The sequence below is a fragment of the Bactrocera dorsalis genome, chromosome 4, assembly GCF_023373825.1.
Source record: "Bactrocera dorsalis isolate Fly_Bdor chromosome 4, ASM2337382v1, whole genome shotgun sequence".
Taxonomy (NCBI): Eukaryota; Metazoa; Arthropoda; class Insecta; order Diptera; family Tephritidae; genus Bactrocera; species Bactrocera dorsalis.
Genome location: NC_064306.1, coordinates 1,814,445 through 1,838,796, shown reverse-complemented (window position 1 = coordinate 1,838,796; position 24,352 = coordinate 1,814,445). Strand labels below are relative to the sequence as shown.

Below are 24,352 nucleotides of genomic sequence, written 5' to 3'. Positions count from 1 at the left end.
ATTCACCTACAATTTTTGAGAATTAAAAATGTGTGACAGAACGCCGGTTTTCATGGAATTTCACCACAAAATGCTTGCTTTTCTTACATTTTTTAAGGAATACTTACGCTGCGCAATGAAGCGGCAATTTCGTACCGCAATTGTTTAATAAAACAACATTTTTTATTTAAATTTTCATGTTTGCGCTATATTGCATAATTTATTGCGAATATTCTGTTTTAGATTATTTATGAATGTTTTCTTGTATGCTACACTACATACGATCCACATATCAACATTTGGGTCGGTTTACAATTTTTATGTATTTCTGTTGCATTTTTGTTTAGTTTACATTTTTGAATTTTTTGTAATAATCTCTTCAAGTTTTTTTTCTTTTTTATTTCAATTTCTCTGTCATATTTGTATGCTGTCTTACTCAACTAATCTAAGAGCCAATTAAGTTAGCAAAAATATTTTAATATTTATTTTTTTGTTTTACTTTTACCTTTTGGAATTGTTTTTAAATTCTATTAATTTCTTTCAAACAAAAATTCATCTTCGTCTTCTCCTCTTTTCTCTTTTCTTTTGATTAAGTTTATTTTCACACTTTTAGGTTTATTTTTATGGAAGTATCATATTTTAATGGGGACCAGCTGCTTCTTCTAGTTACTAATTATTATGTAATATGTTGCTTTTAATCATACAAAATCGCTCCACGTGGACTTCGTCTTAAAAACTATTACTTCCGCTTTGCACCGCACTAACACATACAGATTACACGAAGTAGCTGACTTTGTTTTTATTTTAGTTCACAAGTACAGTTAATTATATTTAATTACAACAATAATAAATACACATTACATTATTTAAGAATATTTTTGTTTCTTAGAGTCGAAAGCGCAAAGCAGCGGGAAAGAGTGTCTGCAGCATATTATTAAATATATAATGCGTTAAAATACATTCACATATGCTTAGTTGTCTAGGTGCCGTTAGTTAATTAATTTGCCAGAAATATTTGTAATTACAACTAATAAATTCCTAACTGTCAACGTCGGTTCATAACGGGACGTTCTCACAGGAAAAACTAACAAAATTCGCAAACTTATTTCATAATTTTGTAATAAATTAAAAATGTATAAATATTTCAGCTACACTTAATTAAGATTTACTTTAAATCGCAAATTTCATTTTCTTACTTAATAAAATTAATGCAATACATATGCATGTATGTATGTATGCATGTTTATTTGTATCACAGGGGAATCTTTCGCTCTCAACTTCCATGTCGAAAATGACTTTTAGGGATTTTCTTGCATTTTCTTGCATTTCTTTCGTTCTTTTTGCTTTTGTTTGTGTAGAAAAAGAGAAGAAAAATCGCCGAAGCTTGCCAAGCGGAAAATAGCAAATTGAGAGTGGCTTAAAAATATGCTTATGTGTGTGTGTGTGATTAGACGGGCGGGGAAATGGCATGTGTTGATTTGTCAAATTTTAAGTTTTTCTCTATTTTCATGTGTGTGTGTGTGTATGGTAAATGAGGGTTAAGGTGCCGAAAGAAGTTTGAATTGAATGCTCATGCGCGAAACTCTCATATTTTGTGAACGAGTTAGCGCATGAGAACTTGTCTATAATTAGTAATTTTGTGTAACGCGTGGTTTGCGGCAGCCGCGGCGGCGGCGGCGGCAGCGCATCGGACCACAGGCGTTTCCAAGATTGCACCATGTCCCAGCTTCTGGTTTTGTTACTGAAAGTGTTTCTTTTTTCGGCTTTTGCCGTTTTGCTTTTGTTTGTTTGTTGTTGTTATTGTAGTATATGTATATAAGACTTTGTTTTTCGTTTTTATCGCCAGCGCTTTATGCCACGCAGCTGGCGCAGTTTTTGTTCTTATTTTTACAATATTATTTACTTTAACACTTAGTAGCTTTAAACGCTTGAGTAATAAACTATTTTTGCGGTTTACAGTTAAAAATACCATATTTGCTTCATTATTTTTCATTTATTTGCAGACAATAGCGCAGCGCAGCAGCTTTTTATTTATTTTTTTTTTTTGTTTTTTTGAGGTACGACAAAATATTTGCAAAGGGATGGACATGAGAGTTGAATGAAAGAATCGGCCAGCATGTTTTTTCAATTTCCGGCATTCAAGTGTAAAAGACCTGATCCTTCAACTGCGTCAAAGAATCTTTGAAGGAGCTGAATGGTCTGCGGCAACTTAGGAGCATTGTGTCTCCAGCTGCCCCCAAGCTTGCATTTCCTTCTATTCCACACATAAGTGTTAAATAAATATAATTGGTGCTGTTTATCGTAAATTCAACTTATTTCATTGAAAAATTTCAAAGTTGCCGAAAATTGTTGAAAAATGTTGGCCGATTTTTCACATTTTTCGATTCTGTCGTGGCTTAAATTGTACTTTGTATAAATATAAATTCCTTTTGAAACGGTGTAAAATGTCGAAAATACAATTTTGCTCCCCAACTGGCGGTTCTTTGCAGTACAGATATCATTTCTAAATATCTTTGGCACATCAGCATGACTACAATACCAAAAAATTACTTTAACCGTTAATAGGAACCATATAAAAATTGACTTGAGCGCACAGCCACATGCAAAGAAGTGTGATCAGCGAAAATATTCAAAAATATTCAAAAATATAAATATCAAATTGACAGAATGCACATTTCAAAAGGAAAATATATTTACATGTTTTGCAATTTTTCCAACGGTATTTGCCCTAAACACATTTGTGTGTATGTATGTTTGTTTTGCGACTTACTTTTAATTTTTCAAAGTTTCATTCTTTGTGTGTGTAACTGCTTTTGCGCGCTGCATTGCCGCATTTCCCTCGCACTTTTTCACTTTATGCTTTCCAACTGCTGCTTCTTCTTCTTTTATGTTTGTATGTAGTGCTTATTTTGAATTTATTTCATTAATGTAAGTATAACTGCTTCAATTTAATCGTAGTTTATCAGCTTAAAAGTATTGTGTAACTATGTAGTATGTATGTGTGTGTGTGAAAGGCTCGTACCCTTTCCTTTTACGGTTAAATTGTAATTAAAATTAGTTAAAAATATAAATTCAGTCACTTTCGTCGCGCTGTTCATGAGCTGAGCTTCTGTCATGGATTAACATTGAGAGCGTTTCTAGGCTGCGACGCACCTGGAAAGAGAGCGTAGTAGATATACGATAATATAAAGGCTGAATTACCATTTATATTAATTTACAATCACGTATATATTAAAAACGAAGAATAAGTGTGTAAAAATCATAAATATTGGGTAGTCGAAAAAGTCTTTTCGTATTTTGTGTTAAACTTCATTTAACCAAAAAAATTGGATTCGGCATAGTTGAAAAAAAGTTACAGCGGTTCAAAAATGGGTGGAAATAATGAAGAAATTCACCGTTTTGGAAATTTCGATTTAAACTGATGAAATAATGTCTCTAGCGGAGAAATGGAAAAAAGTGGTCGACCAAAATGGTACATATTTCTTTATTTATTTATTAGTAGATTTATAAGGTGAAAAAGACCTTTTTACGAATTATTTTTTAAATATGGATTGAGTAATTTTATTCGGACCTTTGTATATTATTAAGCATACTTTTGACAATCTAGGATAATTTTTGAAAATTTTTTTACAATGATGGTCGCTGTTTTGTTAATTTTTAATTTCTTTAGTCTTTATTTCGTCGGAGATAGCGTGTAACCAGAAAAATATTACATTTATTTTCAAAAATATATATATATGAACTTCTTATCGCCGCACGCATCCTTGTCCTCGATTTATGAACTGGATTTGAAGGGAGTTTTGCTTCATTGTATTAGAAATGGAATTTACGATTGAAAAGAACTTGAACTTCTTCTCATGTGGTTCACAAGTTTGCGAATTTTCAATCTCAATCTCAGCAGAAATGCAATAATTTCCCACTCAAACAAAAATTGTCATATGCTCGGTGTATCCCAATAAAAAAATCCCTAACCAATAAAAACCTCAATAATTCAATAAAAAAAACCCAATAATCAAATTAATTATATAGATGAGTTGAGATAACAGATAATTACGGAAAATTTACGAAAATTGCCCTTAAAGTGAGCGCATGATTTGCACAATCAATTGAAATCGTCCAACCGGCCTCATTAAGAAATATAGAAACCGATAAAACGATTGTTATAGTAATCGATTGCATTTGAAAACTAGACATTTCCATTTCCTGATACACGTCGTTTAATTGGATTATTTCTCAGAAGCGCTAATAATTAAATTATATTTTTTGTTTTTGTTTTGCTTATCGAAGACTGATAAGCGCTCCTAAAAAAGTCGGCAATTATAGGGCAGACATCTGGCGTGTGAATGATTATGGCCAGGTGGCGTAAAAAACGTATAAAACACACAAACATATTGACGGTGGCAACGGAAATGCCAAGCAAAATTCTGCATACAAGAAAATACATGTATTTTACATATTTAATCTATTAATTAAACCGCCTAAAATGTTTAACAGTTCATGCGTTGTGGTTGAAAACAATTCAAAGGTCACCAATACAATTTGGGAATACTTTAAAGTGCTTTAATAATAATAATCAATCCTCTATAATACTTTCATATATAGTGATGTATTCACATCGTCTAGAATACTTTCATACTTGTGATATAAAATGCATATACATACATATGTTATTTTCGACTCACCTTGGCAATCTGCTCTAAATTGTGTGTAAGTATATCTTGAGCTTCCTCGGTGCTTTTAGCTTGCAGCTCTTTTTGCCAACGCAAAGCCTCCGCAAATATATCGTCATCGGTGCCGGCGCGCTGCTGGAAAGAAACAAAATTTCGACAAAGAATAGTTTATTAGTTAATACTCATATGCATGCGCTCCTGCCGTCGATTCTACTCACCCAATTGAACTCATTTGGCGAGCGGTATGCGCTTGTTTTCGCCTCAATGTCCAGTATTCGATAGAGCAGAAAAACAGAGAATAGCGCCAGCACCATAGTGAGCAGCACACCTAAGTAAACGACATGTAATTCCTTGGGGAATTTCAAGCGCAGCAGCGCCTTCTGTGTCAGCGTCTTGAAGCTCGACACAGCCGCATGCGCTGCTGACTTAGGTGTGCTGCCCATCACCGTGATTGGCAGCGAGGAAGATGTTGACGGTGTGGGCGACGATGAGCCCGACGTATTGGTGCCAGTCACAATCAACGCAATACCGGCGGTCGGCATGCCGTCACTACTGCTGGCATTTGCAATCGGTGTACCGTCTGCGCCGCTGGCACTTTTGCCGTGGTTGGAGTTGTAGCGTGCCGAGGGTGGCGCTGATGCGCGCATATTTGTGTTGGAGAAAGCGCCGGCTTGTTTGGCATCTGTTGGAATATCTGCAATGTGTTGCAATTGGTCTAATTATGCATGCTACTTTACGAGTGTTCACTTTCACTCACCGGAATGTCGATGGTTTTCATTTGCTGCTGCGGTGCCATCGGCAATGCTCACACTGGAGCCAGCTACATTGCGGTGTATCACCGTTTGGCCAAGTTCATCGATTTCGCCAGCGTTGGCGGTGATTGCTGCAACTAGAGCTTGTGGTGGACTCTCGTTGCCGCTAATCGAACAACTGCTGTCATCCTCAATTGAGTATTCTTCGGAAATTTCAATGTCTGCGGGTGCTTTTGGAAGATTTTCAATAGGTGCTAATGGCGGGCAAACGCTGCACATTAAACGGAAGGCTGCCTCGCGGCTCATAAAACTACCGAAGACGTGCCGCTCATCGGCGGTGGCGACACCCACGGCGTTCGGTATAATTTTCGCCAACTTCTCCTTGGAGATTTTCGTGACGGACGACGTGGGTATGACAACCTAGTTTTTAGTGGAGAAAAAAATAATTGAATTTTTTTTAACAATTTATAGCGAGACTCTTCGAACTGACCTTGGTAACATAACCAAACACATTTGAATAGAATGCAAAATGCTGATCTGTTATATAAAGATGTCCTTGTAGCAGTATGTCACTAACAAGTGCACAAGAAAAATCTACAAATTCCAAATTTTATAGTAAATATATGCACGTTTTTCATTCCATCTTGTACTCACAATTGATGAGCTTCTCATCTTTGGAGACCTGCGTAAAGTGTCGATGGAATTTCTTCACACGCGAACTGGAGACCTCTTTGCGCTTCTTCTCCTTCTCGGCAGGCACCGCTGTTGTAGAGGCGGCAGCAGCTGTTGCTGCCGCTGTCGATTGCTCATGCTTCGCCGTGGTGTTGGTGGCACTTTTACGGGACGTTGGGCTGAGGCTGCGTGTGCTGACAGTGGAACCGCTCGGCGCTATGGTGTTCAAGGACCTGCAATTCAAAGGACGCATAAGCGTAAGTCTTGTATTGAAAAAATCGGAGGAGATAGTACATATTATTATAATATAATCTTAAGAGAAAACCTAAGAAAGCACGAAAACGGGGCTTTGTAAAAACTTTCGAGACCTCACATTGTCCTACGAAAATTCAATGCGCCTTCAGACGATGCCCAAAGCAACTAAATTCCCTCGCGAACTCATTTATTCAACGCTGAGTGCCAAAATTTCGCAAATATTTAAAAGGAAATTATTTATTGTTTGTTTTGAATAAATACACGCCAAGCATAAATGAAAGTTTAGAAATGTGTGCGCGCTGCATCCCTCAACATTCGCATAATTTGCTATATGCGCTTCTGAAGACACTTGCAGACTACCGGGCAGCAGCTGTTTTGTTTATTTTTTATTTGCATTTATTTTTTGTTATTGTTTTGCTGCATGCCAACCATAAATTCGCGTTGGTGACGTTTGTTGTTTTTCGCTCGTGTTGTCGGTTCTTTGTCGATGCGCACGCAATCATTAGAGATTATTCATGACGTCATAGCATGGCATATACCGTTGGGCATGAGCAAAGACAACAATGACACAGAGCGAGTATTAATAAAGCCAATTAATTTAATGAACAACACCTTGATGGCGTAGATTCTATGCGAAAGCAACTAGACTAGATATTATAAATTGCTGTTGTTGCTTCCTTCTTTGCAGAGTTTTTGATTATTTTTATAATGTTTTGGCTGGCATTCAAGATCTTTATTTATTACAAATGGGAACGTCTCACATTTTCACATTTTTTTTAATGTTTTTTTAAAAATAGCATTTTTTAGTTATTTTGGCGTCCACAAATGTAGTTTATTTTAAGCCTTTAGTTACATGCACCCCCATACCCCATTAAACTATACCACATAAATTTAATAGCGAATTTCAAAATTTGCGAGAAGCCATTCTAATGTTTTAAAGAAATAATTTCGTACAAGATTTATTATATTTTCTAGATAGATAGCTGAATGTTTAAGGAAACAAGAAAGACGTTAACTTCGGCTAGATCAAATATACTAAAAATACCTTGCAGAAGGCTAGGATATTATGCCATTGGCTTGTGCAATAATCCATGAGAAATTTCGTCAAATAAAAATGTTTTAAGGCAAGTTCTTGATTATGATCGCTCAGTTTGTATGGCTACAGTGGTCTGTTACTGGCGGTTCCGACGAATAAGCAACTTCCTAGAGAGAAATTGACGTGTGCAAAATTTCGGATCGATATCTCAAAAACCAAGCGATTAGTGCGTGTATATAAGTATGTACATATATCTGTGTACGGCTAATTGAAAATAAATGAATGGCTATAGTTAACAATAAAGCAATCATTGCAAAACAGCACACTTTATTTGTTCATAGATACTGTTGTCCACAAATATACCCAGGAACAGGACAGGTACATAAGTATATACTTGTATAAATAAGCTTATAAGTGCAGTGAAATAAATTGTATGGTAAACTATGGGACAGTGTTAGGCATACATATGTAGCACTCCCACGCTGACTGGTATTTTGTCTGTAAAATATTAATTAGCCATATTTAGAGCTGAGCCATACACAAAGACACAAATTGGGACAGCTTGTATTTATATTTTCTATAATGTTTTGTCGATTAATTTATATATACATATGTATGTATTTCTATGCTTAAAGACTGAAGCAGGAAGTAGCTTTTTTAATTCCTTGGAGAGTAATTTTATTTTTCTGAGTTGATGATGAAAATTTCTACGAAAGTCTGCTTTTTGGTTAAAATTTGGGTTTTAAGCTACTCTAAAGTGTCAGATTTCTCATAAAAAACGACTTTTTTTTGGGAAGCCGGATTTCTGTAAAAAAAAATCTATTTTATTATTATTAAATTTCTGAATTTCAGATATTTTCAAACAAAAAAAAATTTTGCTCGACGACAAACACCTTCTTTTTGAAGATCGAATACAGAATCAAGCGAATGCAATATTCTTCAAAATGAATCGCCGTTTATGAAAGTACATTAAATCTGTAAATTTGCATTATTTTTTTAGCGAAAAAGTTATTTTTTCCTGACTTGCAAGTATAAATAACACTTGGATACACGCTTTTACCTTTGAAGCTAAGTCATAAACTCTATATTGTGTGAGATAATAACTGTTCTACTTATTTCGTCATTTAATTGCACCTTTACGAGTAATATTGATTAACCATTAGGCGACACTAGCTGTCTAAAATGGCTTATACAACGCAAATAATATTAATGCAGATATTAATGTAGGTTCTGCGAAGAGAAAATAATGAATTTCCCTTTGATATAGATAAGTACTGACGCAGCAGAATTTCGAAAACTAAGCATGATATTTATATTTGAATTTATACCACAAAATATATATTAAATCAGCCAGCAATGACAATGAAAGGATAACATGTGTTTGCGAACTACTGGGTAGTCGAAAAAGTATTTTCGTATTTTGTTAATAGATGTGGTTGCGGTCGTAAATCTCCGGTGCTACCAATCACATTGTGTCAAACCATATAGTGTTGAAAAGGTGAGATTTTAAGCTTCATTAAAAAAACGAGGAAATTTGCTTTATTTTGAAATTTTTGTACAGAAAAGGTAGGTAAAATAAAACATTAGTTTATTTTTTTATAAAGCTATCAATAAATGTTAAATCCATTTTTATTTAAAATCTAGTAGCTACCATAAAATTTAGCTGCTGAACAGGGAACACAAATTATTTGACGATTTCGTCAGCTAATGACACTTGTTAAACATTTTATAAATTAGAACCACGATAACATTTTGATTATCTTGACCATGTTTTATTTGAAGAGGTGTATTACTAATAAGTAACAAGCGCAGCTTTTGCGTACTTTTTAACTGATCAAATTAATATATATTTTTTAGGCCATACTTGACGAACGAAGGTAAATACAAGACGGATGCGCGCGCTTATAACTTTTGAGATTTCGAATCAGCTAGTATTCATATAATAGGTTTTTTTAGGCTCAATGAAGCTTTAAGCACAAATATTATTATTATATCGTGAAGGAGGTGAATGCCGCTTAAAAAATAACGAGAAAATGTTACTCCACTCAACGCCTTCATTGAATATTCCCCGAGTTTTCCTTTCAAATGCTATTCACATCATTTAGTATTATGTTTGTTATTTAAAAAAGCGTGCTAACTCACTCTCTTGAGGTGGCGCAATGGAACTCCACGGCGTACGCCTCATGATGCTTCCAAGGCAACTCGAGCTTGGATCTACGCTTGGAGCGCCTCTCAAATTCAACCGTTGGCGACGACGTTTGTTCGCCGTCGCCCTCCAAATCGGATATATAATTATCGTATATATAACTTTCGAACGATTTTAAGTCATTTTCACTTCGCGGCTGAAAAACACTCTTCGCGCTATAAATTAGACTGCTTAGCGTGTCGTTGGTCTTTGTCATTGTTATGAGTTAAAATTCTTTAAAGTGAACGAGAATCGCATAAATCACAAACGCATAAAACAATTTTAGCTTATACACTTTTGGCTATTCCTTTTCGGTTTACTAAAGCGTGCACTTTTTGCATTTGTTTAACCGCGTGCGACGGACAAGTCACCACAATGGTGTATTTCAAGCCGCTGTCTAATTTAAGGCCGCATTTACTGTGCCCAACTAATTCGTGTTTACGAAAGTATGCTGGGATTCACAAGAATATATTTATGCAGAATTATGTATATGTCGACGCGAGAAATTATATATTTTTACGTGTAAATGAATTTTCGTTGCGCGCAACCAATTTGCAACTTTATCGCTCTCGCGCACTTAGCATACTATCCCACGGCGGTGGTGAATTTTTCAAGTGAATAAAGCAAAGTAATATTGACCAGCATTTTCTATGCATATGAATGTATGTATGTGAAGTACCATAAAGTTCTGACTATTTGTATGTAGTTGGCTAACGGGCAAGTGGTGGGAATTAACTGCCTTAAGCTATTCGGACTAACAGGTGGGGGAATAGAAGTCCATACGCTATTTGTTTGGCTTGCTGTTATCAGCGGCTAACTTATCAGCTTGATTTGCGCAACGACGGTAGACGAGTTGTAGCCGAGCGATTGAAAAAAACCGGGTATTTGAAGAGTGCTTATATGTATGCATATGTGTATACAATAGAGCGGGTCGATATTTTTGTAAAAATTGTATATGCGGATAATGTTTGATCATGTTTGATCATTCTGAATAACTTTGCATAAGAGACTATGGGTCTAAAACCGGTTTCGAGCCGACGATTTTTAGGGAGACGTTTATCTTTTGGGGATTATAAAAATTTCTTTGTCAATATTTGAGATATTCGAATGAAATTTTATACATAGCTGCAATTTGATATTCTATTCATCATTTATATATCGAATATCTCCCATACAAAGGATTACTCACATTTTTTATTTTTCGGTATGCGGGCTACAGCTTTTTTCCTGTGTAATCCCTTCAATTAAAGTGGTAGGAGCTCGTTATTTTGCAGAATAGTCGTCTATTATTATACTTAATGATGGTGATAATTCACATTTATATACAATTTCTGAGTAATCGGTTGTATGGGAGATATATGTTGTAGTTGTTCGATTGTCATTGTCATTGTTAAGTGTCTATTAAAGAGCAGTTCTACAAAATTATTATTAATTAAAGGCAGGCTACAGGCAAATAAAATAACCGATTAATCGGTTATGTGGGATATATGTGATATATTTGTCCAATCTGACCGATTCCGACAAACGATTAATATATTACAAAAATGCACACATGTATGTATTAAATTTCTTTCTTATTTCAAAAATTGTCTAAGAAATTTTTATAATCCCTAAAAGATAAACATAAAAATAGCTGGCTCAAAACCGGTTCTGTACCTCCCTCAGGCAAAGCTGCTCAAAATGATCTGTAGATAATGTGCCGTTTCTGCAATTTTTCCGTTGTTTTTGGCTCCCTGTATATCACCTCGCTCTAATATATAATACATATATGTATATATATATATTTCATTTGATTTATTGCAACGGATTTTTAAGTAAATGAGATAATAAAGTTAAACTAAAAATATAATTAATAAAAATATAAAAAAGCTAAAACGAAATAGCTAATTGCGCATGTAAATTAAAATAACAATAACAAAAAAGCAAATTAAATAACTAGTAAAAATTAAAAAAAGTGAAATATTTAATTTGAAAAAATATATATATACATTTATTGCACGAAACCACTAAACAATTTGTAAGCGCACCTGCTGAACAGCCAATAAGTCTTTTTTCGGCGCATAATTTCATCAATTTTTCACTCTTATTTCTACCAATATTGATGTCTAAATTCTTTTCGCTGTTGGATTAAGCCGTTCTGTGGCTTTTCTACATTCTACGTACCACTTTTGTCAATAAACGAATTTCAACTAAAGGTTCTGCCTCTTCTTGGCCAAAACTGAATTTTGGATTTATGTTAACAGTACTTATCAGTATTTGCAAACTAGTAACGGGGGTTTCTCATATTATTTACTCGTACTGTATGAGTGCCGACAACATGGCTAATAAACAAAAACAACAAAATAATTGACGGCGCGTCAATAGACAAGTGGACAGGTGGCCTGTGAAAATGTGTACCCTCCTATATAGAAAATATAGCAAATAGCAATGGCAGTGAACATGTGGCCACGATTTATCAGGTTCCTACGTCAAATCAGCACAGGTGCGAGATAACGGTAAATATTTATCAAAAAATATCGTACCGATATTCAGAATGAATTGCTGCCCTACCCATTGAAAAATAAAAACTATAAAAGAGCTCTTGGTTGAAAATTACTCCAAACAGGCGATGGAACGACGAATTAAATGTCCCTTTAGAGGGATAAGTAACAAGTTTCGCAGCATGAAATTAGTCCTAAGCTTATTCGATGGCTGCTACTATTTACATGTTAAGCATACAAGTTTTTTGAAACCATATGACAAAGCAAAACCCAAAATGCCCGAGTGTTCCGGGAATGTCGCTCGTAATTAAGTCATGCAGTTGTGAATTGCTGCATAGTCATGAGTTTCGTATTATTGGCAATAAAATCGGTAATAAAATTTAAAAAACGATTACAAAGTGCCCTAAACAAGGCATAGGCATTGCGATTGGGTATTTATTGGGTAGTCGAAAAAGGCTTTTCGTATTTTGTCAATAGATGGCGTTGCAGGCATACACATATATCTCCAGTGCTACTCATCATATTGTGTCATACCATTGTTTAGAAATATTAAAAGACTTTTTGGACAACCCAATATTATATTTTCGAGTTTAAACTTACCAAACCAGAGGAAAGCAAAAACAAAAATACCAGAATATATATCGTTTTACATACAAACTAAATATTATACAACACATGAGAGTGGCAGAAATCCCAACTAAGAATTTAAGGATGCTGCATTTGTACTTTTGCAGAAATCAAAGAAAATTTTGAGTGACTCGTGGACGCGCCAAGACAGCACATCAACTTTGTTAACCCGAGGGGTTTTCTATATAGACCGCATTAATCATATGTGATGAGTAATTTTCAACCATCGCAGTGGGCGTTTTCATGTACATATCTCTAACGGTGTTTTATTTTATTTATCAATAGCAACAAATTTCACAAATCTTATCGCAACACGAACACCTGTTTCTCTTAGAAAACGCTGCTACGCTATCAAGCCCTTCTATAGCTTTATGCATTAAGCTGTATTTTTGTGTCAAAAAATATTTGTTTGTCTATATTTATCAGTTCAAACGCACACAAGTATGACAACAACAAATATGATAACAACTTTTTGTTTACCAATTTTTATTTTATCGGTTTGCATATAGGACGAAAAGGTGTGCAAATAGTGATTTTTGATAATGTTGCTAATTTAAGCCATTTGCTGACACGTCACGGACATTCCAACACTTTAAGGTTAGATAATTATATGTATATATGGGAACGTAGGGGGAAATACAATGAGTAAACGTGTAAAATTTGCGAGAATAATATACAGCTATGATAAGTACATATTAAAATATCAATGTAATGATAATATGGCTAGTCGAAAAAGTCTTTTCGTATTTCTAAAAAACTTCAACTTATTTTTTTTATAATAATAAATAAATAAACAAATATGTACTATTTTGGTCGACCACTTTTTGCCATTTTCCGCTAGAGACATCATTACATCAGTATAAAACTTTCATCGGTGTAAATCGAAATTTCGAAATTTCGAGAACGGAAGCGAGCGAACTGATAGAGTATCGTCTCCTTAAACTTCACAAATTTCATTGGTGACTTGCGTGGCAATCTTTCCTTTTTTATAGAAAAATTTAAAAATTTAGCGAATTTCTTCATTATTTTCACTCATTTTTTAACAGCTGTAACTTTTTTCAACTTGCCCGAATTTATTTTATTTATTTTTTGGTTAAATGAAGCTTAAAATCTTACCTTCCCAACACTGTATGGTATGACACAATGTGATTGGTAGTACTGGAGATCCCTATATACGACTGCAACGACATCTATTGACAAAATACGAGAAGACTTTTTCGACTAACCAATATTAACTTGAATTTATCATTAAAGCTTTATTTTTTGAAAAGGGTAAGAAATGGCGAATTTCTTTGTTTCTCTTGTTACATATTTATGAAACAGACATTTCCCTAACATTTTAGTTTATTTTTTCTATCGAGTCGCTTACAATGTTTATCGATGTTTGTCCATAACAGTTAATTTCTAATACAAATTACTATCAATTTAAAAAAAAAAAAAACAGATAAACTAATTCAAAATAATAAATATGATAATATTAACGGCGCAATAACTCTAATTTATGCCTGCCTCAGCAATATGAGCATTTAAGCCTTTATCTGATTAACTTCTAATCAACGCCTTTGCGCCATAAAAAACTTTCATTCATACATATACAAATATATTTACAAATATTTAAAGCGACTTCTCGTGACAAAACAAATAAGAAACCTCACGCCGCCCCAACGAAAAGCTGTAACCAACAACAAGCTTTAACTAAATCTCGTCGGCGCGGCTGCACGTCTAGCACTCTCCTATCTCGAGCTGCTGATAAATTTAAGCGGCTTTTTACATAAAGAATTCATAATAATGTCGGTTAACTCTCAGTGTGCCATTAAGCACTCGCTCTGCTATCCTAAATGGGTATCTAAGTATTTTAATGGTTGCATTACTTTTACTTATGTCGTTAGTTCTTAGTCGGTATTTTCTGCTGTAGGCGTCTCATTGCCTCTGAAGCGTGCGTCTTTTGCGACAAAGAGAATATTCACAGTCAGATGTTATTGAAGTTGTTGGTTTAAAAATTTTTGATTAATTAATATGTTTTGTAGATGTTGTAAATACACACATATATACGTAAAGTATCTAAAAATTAAAAAAAAACGAATGAATGTCTTTACACAGGCGGCGTATAGTTCCTATTATTTTGATTGATGGAGATAATAAGAGAAGAATAAAAAATTAAAAAAAAAAATCGTTCGCTTTGTTCAAACTCATAACTTTCTCTCCATTAATTGTGTTTATGTATGTACTATATAGTAAGGCTTTATATTCCATTTGCTTTCTAACAATACACAAATCGCTAAAATCTCTTTCAAGTTCTTTCAAAAATTAAAAAAAAAAATAACTAAATAATACGCTATTGACCTAAATGTATGTATGTATAACCCCAATTGCTTTTAATGCTCGTATGACAGCATTGATTTGCAGTTTTTTGCTCTCAATTTCCCTTTCACAAGTATTCTTTTTTATCACAATATGTTCAATCGGCTTCATTTTACTACTGAAGAAAGCATTGCAAATTGGAAAAAAAGACAAAAGAAAAGCGATCATATAGGAAATCCAGTCGGTGCGCGCACGCTCTGTAATACAGTCGCGGGGAAAGACAATCAGTTCTATTACTTTCCGGACAAACCCTGTATGGAAAACTTTTTTGTTTTACAAGATATTTTCACGAAATTCGGCATAGATTATTATGCACGGCAATGCTACAATCGCGGAACAAATTGTTCAGACAGGACCACAATTTAAATAAAAGGCATTTACCCGCTCAAATTAAAGAAGAACATAGCTTTAATGCTAAAATCTATGTATCCCCAATCGACTCACCTGGCTTCGACTCGACAATTGTTCAGATTCTGCGTTGAACTGTCCGACGTTGTCGAATAGGCTGTGTTGTAATTATCACTTTGATTGGAGCTCTGTCGCTTATGTTGCTGTTGCTTTTGCTTCTGCGTCAGCTGTGTTCTGCTCGAACTGCTCGATTTGCTGCTGTTCGGCGAGGTTTCTTTGTCCTGTAAGTTTAATATTGTGACACTCTGCGTTTCAGCGTGACTTTGCAATGGTGCCATGGAAGTAGAATCGTTGGGAGTTGCAGCAAATGTACTGACGCTGGTGAAGAGACATTAAAAGAAATTGCAAATGGAATTAAAGGATATGGAATAATAAACGAGAGAGATTATACTAAGTGCAACACAAACAGAAAATGATTGCAAGTGCTGTGTGTGTAAATTAAGTAGAGAGTGGACTATAGTCCACAGAAATAGCCGCTGAAAGCGCTTCTTTTATTATTTTATTGTTCAATATGTACATATGTATGTACATTTGTGCGTATATATATTTGCTATAACAATGATAGTGTTTCACAATAACTTGCAGGGGTATATACATATACACAATGTAACATTTGCTTACGTATTTATAACGGCTTATTATTATCATTATGGGCGATTGGCATTATCATATCAATTGTCCATTGAACCATTGAACTGATAATTGATTGTATTAAGCGTAAATTGCTGTTTGAATTACATACCATAGTTGAACTATTATGTATGTATGTACATATATATTATATTTTATGGTAATATTAAACGAATGTATGTATGTACAAGTATTATCTATTGGTACAAGAGAACATTTTGCATTATAGACCTTTTATTACTTTTTATGCCCTGAACAGTGCAAATTAAGTTTGCTACAAAGTCTGTGACACCAGAAGGATATGTCGGAAACACTATAAACTATAGATGTTAAGTAGTCGAAAAAGACTTTTCGTATTTTGTCAATAGATGTCGTTGCAGTCGTATATCCCCAATCGCATTGTGTCAAACCATATAGTGTTGAAAAAGTGAGATTTTAAGCTTCATTTAACTAGAAAAAAAGTTAAATGCGGGGAAATTGAAAAAAAGTTACAGTTGTTCAAAAATGAGTGAAAATAACGAAGAAATTTGCTTTATTTTGAAATTTTTGTATAAAAAAGGGAGGAATGCCACGAATGAAATTTTTATAAATATGGACATATTTTTATTTAGTATTAAATTATTTTTAATCTCACTGTTAGGTAAGCATTGCACATTTATTCATAAATATGAGGCAGACTTTCATTCATTAAAATGTAAACATAAAAAACGCCCACTTATCATCTTTACTCGCATATATTATATATTGTAAATGGGTATACATAAGTACGCGTTAATTATTTTATTTACTAACGTATCACTTATATCAATGTATACGTATTTACATATACCATATATACATTAGGGTGTGTGGGTTATTTCCCACTTTGATTTTTTATGCAGACGTCGCCTGAAATTTGATTCTATGTATTTTCCTCATGTGACATTTTTTAATTTTTGCATTAAGAGGGGCGGGGAGTTGTTAAGGTTTTTAAGGTAAAAAAAAAGAAATTTTTTGCGAATTTATTTCTTAAATATGGATTGAGTAATTTTATTCGAACCTTTTATACATTATAGAGCATACTTTTGACTATCTAGGGTTATTTTTTCGTATAGAAATATTGAAGCATAAGCCGGTAGCACAGCTTCTCCCAGAATAATTAAATTTATATATAGAGCACTAAGCAAAAAAATTAGAATTATTTGTTTTATTTAATAAAAAAAAATATATATTTTTACTATTAACCATGCTCATTCGATAATTTATTCTACTTTCCTAAGTTGTAAAATTAAAAATTTAAATCATTTTGTAGTATGTCTCAGCTTTAAGATTTCTAAATATGTAAAGCTACCCACCCTAATGCCCAAAACAACACTTCCCCAAGAATTCTGATTATCTGCTACTTGAATTTGAAGTAACAGTTTAATTTATAAGCACTAGAAGTCGTGTTTGAAAACAATGTGTGTTGACGTCAATCTATGTTATGTAGGGAATATATGTATGTACATACATATATACATATATTTCATTTATAAGTTAAAAATATAAATATGGATGCTCATAACATCATTAGGTATGCCAAGGATATACACATATGGAGACGTTTTTACACAAAATTTACATAAAACATCGTTTTGTTAATGTATTCATTAATGGTTGCCTACTTTTAGGCTTCAAGGCGCTAGATAAAAATTTTGGTGAATTTTCGATAAGGCCGTGACTAGGTTGACAAACCTTATCTCGCCTTTGGGCAACTATTGTTAAAAATTAAAAGTACATTTAGGTATTCTAGCTGCACTAGCCCTCGCAGAGCTGAATTGCAGAAGTTAAACAATTAATTAAGCATGCTTTCAGGTGTAAACAGGTTGAGTTTCGGATTTTATAATTATAATTTAAAGTAGTTAATGCAGAAATTATGTCAATCAGATGGAATCTAATATTTGTTATTAATACAAATTTTACGTAGATTTTTTAATTAAAAAGAGAGGGAGAGAGAGTGTAAGGAGTAAATATAAAGTATCCATCATAATTTTAGAAATATTTAAACTATCATAAACATTAAAAACTCGTAAGCTATGACGTCAATTAAAAATATAATCATAATGAAGAGCCGGGGGGTTCAGCTGAATTATGTATAGCATTCTAAAAAATAACAATACGAAAAGAACAAAATAAAATTGATAGCAGTTTAATAAAAATAGCCGCGAATTACTTATTTGCTTGTGTGTACACAAGCGTAAGCAATAACTTGCAATGTTTACACGCCTTTCGAAGGCAGCAAAACAACATTGTAGAGCCTTTTGATGGCATAAGAGTTTGTCGACATATTGTTGGTACATGCATGGTTTGAGAGGCAATGGAATACGGAATGTATTTGCGGTTTAAATTAACAAGATCTTATTTAACTGCCGAAAAGGGGTGGAAATAATCAATTTGAAACTGTATTTAGCATCAGAAATTATTTACAATTTTCTTCGCAGCGTTTTATTAGCTTAACGCGCAAAATAAAATAATAAAATATGTCGCATGATATTTTTAAGCAATAACAACTAACCAAATAAACACTAAAAGCTGGTTTGTAGAAATTTGTTAAAGTATAGGTACAGTTATAAGGTGGTATATAAAGTAAACTTTAAAATTTTATTTGTATAATTACTTAACGTAATTAGTTTGTGACAATTTTCATTTTACATTTAGCACTTCTGTAGAAAAAGGTGCCGGCAAGTAATGATTTCGTTGCCCCCAACTCTCGCGTACAAAGTGCTAATATGAAAACAATTTAGTTATATGTGAGTGCGCACAATTAAAAGTAATTACTCTTTATACCACGCCAGCGGTAGTAAAGTTAACAACTCGCTTTCGCTAACAAGCCAAGTTTTTTCTTGTAAAATCAACAGGCACGACAAAACAAAATTGCGAATATCTGCTGATATGCTTGCTATTAATTTAAAATACATAAAGGTATGTACAAGCATATATGTATATGCTTACGGCAGACAAACATATGTACCATATAGCATAGATATAATAAAATGCTGAATTTTTAAATAAAAAATTGCTTAAACTGCCATAGCTGAGTTGTGTTATTTGAGACGGGCGAAACGAATAGCAAGAAGCGTGGAAGGCAAAGCGGTTCAGTCTAGAACTTTGACAGACCGCGTGAATGTTGAAAAACTCTTCCATAATTTAGATGCTAGCACTATTTTAGTGGTGTCTATTTTTTCTTATTTTGCGGTTATATAATGGAATTACGTCTGTCCATCGGTGCAGGCGATGACTTAGGGAGCCGCATTTATGGCTAAAAAAATTGTTAAAAAGTGATATAAGAGATATGATTTTCAAACTTTCGGTTGGCTTTATACATTATAGGGTTTGTCCGGAAAGTAATAGAACTGAGTTGATTATGTCCTTCAGTATTTTTAACTTGCGGAATGTTCGGAATTTCGATTTAAAACAATTTTATATTTACTCAGAATTCATAAAGTGATTTATAATGCATATACATACATATGTATATGTTACATATAAACACATTTATATAGTAAAAGCTGTTATTGTTTTCTCATGCTCTTTGTTTATTCTATTTCTCTTTTTATCAACAAAAAAGCTACAATGGTTATTGAACTGGAACCAGCGCAGCATTGACCCAATATGAACACACGCCGCTTACCGGTAGGAAATCTTAATTACAGCATATTTAAAGCTTATTTAATTATAAACTCTTCTACACCATGGACATTCAGTTGCACAGCGTTAAACAAAGTAAATACAGTTATTTCTAAAGTAACTGATACTGACTGTAGACTGCTGCGCCACAGGGTCTTCATTCTACCTTTAATAATATACTCGTATACCAACAATATGTATATTATAGATAGTCAAATCGATAATATTTTCTTGCCACTGCACCCATTTCCTTAATTACAGTTCAAAAGCTTTCGCAAAGCATAAAAAACTAGAGCAAATATTAAGTTATATGTAATATTTGCTTATTGGCAAGCCAATAGTTAATTGCATTAGCTAATGAAAGGTTGCATATGTACTAAATAAATAATTTTTTCACTTTGCTCTTTCAGTTGGAAAACGGTAATTGAAATATTTTGATCAGAGAGCCTCCCAAGTAATTACATCGACATAACTAAATATATTTATGAAGCAAAACAAAGAAAAAAACGTTATCTTCGGCTGCTCCGAAGCTATAATACCCCTGACAGGTGCATTTCTTATAGATTAGAGGGGTATAAAAAGATATTTATATTGATTTTGTTCGTTCAATTGCTAAATCAGGTTCGGAGATTCTAACCTTGTCTGAGCCAATATTCTATGCCAAATTTCGTGAAGATTTCTTATACAATAAAAGTGTTTTTCACACAAATACTAAAGGAAGATCGAATAGTATGTATGGCAACTACATATGTACATATATGCTACGGTGGTTCGATATCGGCGGTTGCGACAAATAAACAGCTTCTTGTATAGAAAATGTTCGCAAAATTTCAGATCGGAATCTCAAAAACAGAGGCACTAGTTTCTGTATCTACGGAGAAAGATTTAGACCAAAATGACTAAATCGACTCAGCTCGTCACGTTGTTCATTTATATGCATACTTTAAAGGATCGCTATCTTCCTTCCTCTGGGTGTTATAAACTTCGTTGCGAACTGTTAAGGGTATAAATAAAGTTCAGCGTATTAACGGCAATGTTTGTGGCATGACTCTGGCGAGCCAAGTTTCGCAAACTTATTTTTTCATTTTACGGTTGGTTTTCACCTTGTCCCAAAACCTTCACAGCTGCTGCCATTCCGTTTTATGATAAATGACCGAAAGCTCTACGTTTTCCGAAAGGCAAACGCGAATCAAAGTAACCCAAAATGAAATTTTCTCACACACGATTTATTATATATGGTTTGTGTGCTTGTATGTATTGTGAGCACCTTGAAATTTTGTTTTGAAATATATTTCAAATGCATTGCGGCAGCTGCGTAGCAGGTGGTCTAATTTTCTGTTTAGACATTATTTTTCTTGTGTTCAAATGAGTGATGCGCGTACTTTTTTTAAACGGTATGTTATTTTTAATAACGTTTGATTACGAATAAAGGCGAAAACGTTTTTGTCGGTTTAGTAATCCAAGAGATTATACTTGAGGTTTAATTTTGAACATGTTCATACAAATAAATTTTATTGGAAAAATTAACGAACTTAAGGCTGCTTTCTAAATGTCTGGTTATCAGCCTTTCTGTCCCTTAATAGAGTTTTAACAGTATTTTTTATTTATGAATTGTTTTTACTATCCTATCTTCTAATTTGGTTCGAGCTGGACACAGTGTGCTAAAGTTTTCTTAAATCGGTTCAGTAGTTTAGGAGTCCATCGCGGACAAACAACGTGACACGTAATTTTTGTATATAAAGATACAATGTAGTAATTTTATATTTCATTGCCAAGTGTCAATGTGCTTGTAGAAAGTCACCAAACCATAGCGAGCACTGCTGAAATCAAAGGCGGACATTAATCACATTTAAAGCTTCACGGTGGGGTGATCAATTTACAAATATATATATATTTATATCTTCATTTAACAATATGGCAAGATTATGACAGCCTAGCGAGTAAAGAGCTTTTGTGAGGTTATGTTAAGCTTTATATTGGGTAGTCGAAAAAGTATTTTCGTATTTTGTCAATCGATGTCGTTGCAGTCGTATATCTCCAGTGCTATCAATCACATTCTGTCATACCATATAGTGTTGGAAAGGTGAGATTTCAAGCTTCATTTAATCATATACACTGATGAAAGTTTTACACTGACGGAATAATGTCTCTAGCGGAAAAATGGCAAAAAGTGGTCGACTAAAATGGTACATATTTATTTGTTTATTAGTATAAAAAAAATAAGTTGAAGTTTGATTAGAAATACGAATATACGTTTTCGAATACCATATGTAGAGATATCATTATTGATATGCACATGAAAAGAATGTGCGTTGTTCCACGCTGAAATTGCGTACCAAGTTTTTCCAAATTCTCTCTGCGATATAATAATTGTTGATAAAAATGCCAGCTTCGTATATAACTGTTTTATACACTCACTGCTAATATTTTTCTACACGTTTTTTAGTTTATTTCTTTTTTATAAAGACACTAGAAACTTGCCACTCACTATACATTTTATTAATTGTATAGCAGAATTGAAGTTTACATGTTTTTTTATTTATTTATTTTGAAAACAGGAAATCGAAAGAAACACGAGCAAGAAAATTTTTCAAATCTCAAACCGTTTTGCGAAACAGGAACCGCAAACCGCAACCACAACCGCCGCGAAAGAACACAAACTGAACGCAACTAATTTTGGCAGTTACGCTATGACCACCGAAACATTTAACTAGACAACGCTGCCGAGAGCAAAAGACAATGGAGAATATAAAAAAAAAATGACGCGAATCGGAGCAACAAAAAATTTAAAAGCATTAATACAAAAACACTGAAAACTAGTAAAAGGAAAATACAATTTTACACAAAACATTGAAAATAATGAGCGCAAGCGGCAATAGACAAGTGGCGGCGCACGAAGATGAATAGCAAAGCATAAACAAATAAATAAAGTAACAAAGCAGTATAACTGGAAGCGGTGAAGTGATGAAAAAATAGCAACGAATTATAAAAAGAAAAAATAAAATAAAAATAGTAGCGTTGGCTATAGATACTAGAATAAACCAGCGAGTATTGTAAAAAGTAAAAAAAATAAAATTTAACGGCAAAATAAAAGATTTTCGAACACAAACGCACGCGCACAGAAAAAAAATAAACAATATAAAAATTGCGCCTTTGGTGTAAAAGAAAAAAAATGAAAAATAACGACTTGTTGGGCGCCACGCTGCAAAAAAATACGGAATACGAAGTAGTTGGCAAAAATAAATAATAAAAATTAAATATGCTAAAAAATTCAAAATTAATGCTTAAGCCGGCACAATGGCGGCGACAACGTGACTGCCACCGGCGAGCGATTATTGCGGGAGTTCAATAAACCGTTACAAAGCAATTTATTTTACTTGCATACAAATATACATACATACGTATAAGTAATATGTAGTACGAGATAAAACAAAGAAATTAATTTAATTTAATTTGCAGTTTAATAATTGCTTAGTCTGCACAGTGTAAGATCAGCACAAATTCTACGTTTTATGATAAACCAAGCCTAAAAATCTAGCCGAATAATACCGAAACAAACCATGTTTGAGAATAATAAATATTGAGCAAGGTTTCAAGCGCAATTTGACATTATCCTCAAAGGACAGTCCCAATATATACGACTGCAACGACATCTATTGACAAAATACGAAAAGACTTTTTCGCTACCCAATATTTAAAGGGTTATATCTATTTGTGAATTTCAAAAAATTGATTTTTTGTTTTGCATATTACTGTTATCGAATAGTGAATTTCTATATAAAATGTAAATACTTTGTTTATGCTTCCGAAATAATTTCATCCGCTAGGTAATCCCAGTCCAACAGTCGGAATAGTATTTTTCCGGTAAAGCCTTCAAGACCTATTCCGATTTGAGTTTTATCTCCTCGATCGTATCAAAACGGCATTCCGGTATTTGACTTTTGAGTTTACTGAATAGCTGGAAATCGCACGCAGCCAAATCAGATGAATACAGTGGTTGCGGAACGACACGAGTTGAGATTTGACAAAAAAAAAGTCGCGAAGAACCAACGCCGTATGGCATGCTGAATTATCGTGATGCAGGAACCACTCGAGTATGGACGAGTTTGTGACACAAAACATTATTCAAATTGGTTTGGGCCAAACGATATTTCAACACTATCAGCAAGGTCTGGCAATCAACAATTTTCAAGCAAAAATCTTTGATTTTTTGGACGTGGCACACGTCGGTAGAGGTTGATGGTTCATGTAAATATGTCATATGATAATATTTCACTTGACATAAATGTCACGTCACAACATAACAGAGGACATCGCTGGCCACTGGCTATAGACGGCACCAGCTTTTTTTATAGTGCCTGGCCTGGCGGTCACCGCCGACTGAAGATTTTCCAGGCAGCAGCGTTTCTTATATAGAGCCTGGCTTGCAGGCCACCGCTTCATGTTTACATGTCATATGATAACATTTCTCATAACATAAATGTCACGGCAGAACATAACAGAGGAGACCGCCCGCCAGTGGCCACTGGTCATCGCCGACTGAAGATTTTCCAGGCAGCAGCGTTTCTTATATAGAGCCTGGCTTGCAGGCCACCGCCATTTCATGTTAATATGTCATATGATAACATTTCTCATGTACCTTTGATATTTCA

General features: G+C 33.9%; 1 protein-coding gene across 4 annotated transcripts in view; it reads right to left on the bottom strand.

Moving 5' to 3' along the window:
- Nucleotides 1–542: 542 nt before the first annotated feature.
- Nucleotides 543–24,352, bottom strand: part of LOC105226158 (uncharacterized) — a 66,077-nt gene continuing 42,267 nt past the window's right edge. For 2 of the 4 annotated variants that reach the window (XM_049455210.1, XM_049455212.1), the window contains 7 exons: nucleotides 15,462–15,743; nucleotides 6,056–6,306; nucleotides 5,892–5,995; nucleotides 5,407–5,821; nucleotides 4,868–5,343; nucleotides 4,662–4,784; nucleotides 543–3,132 (listed from right to left, as the gene is read on the bottom strand). In XM_049455210.1, coding sequence (XP_049311167.1) covers nucleotides 3,052–3,132; nucleotides 4,662–4,784; nucleotides 4,868–5,343; nucleotides 5,407–5,821; nucleotides 5,892–5,995; nucleotides 6,056–6,306; nucleotides 15,462–15,743 — 1,732 coding nt within the window. In that variant the 3' untranslated portion in view covers nucleotides 543–3,051. The remainder of the gene's footprint in view (nucleotides 3,133–4,661; nucleotides 4,785–4,867; nucleotides 5,344–5,406; nucleotides 5,822–5,891; nucleotides 5,996–6,055; nucleotides 6,307–15,461; nucleotides 15,744–24,352) is intronic. The other 2 variants (XM_049455211.1, XM_049455209.1) reach the window with 1 other exon arrangement.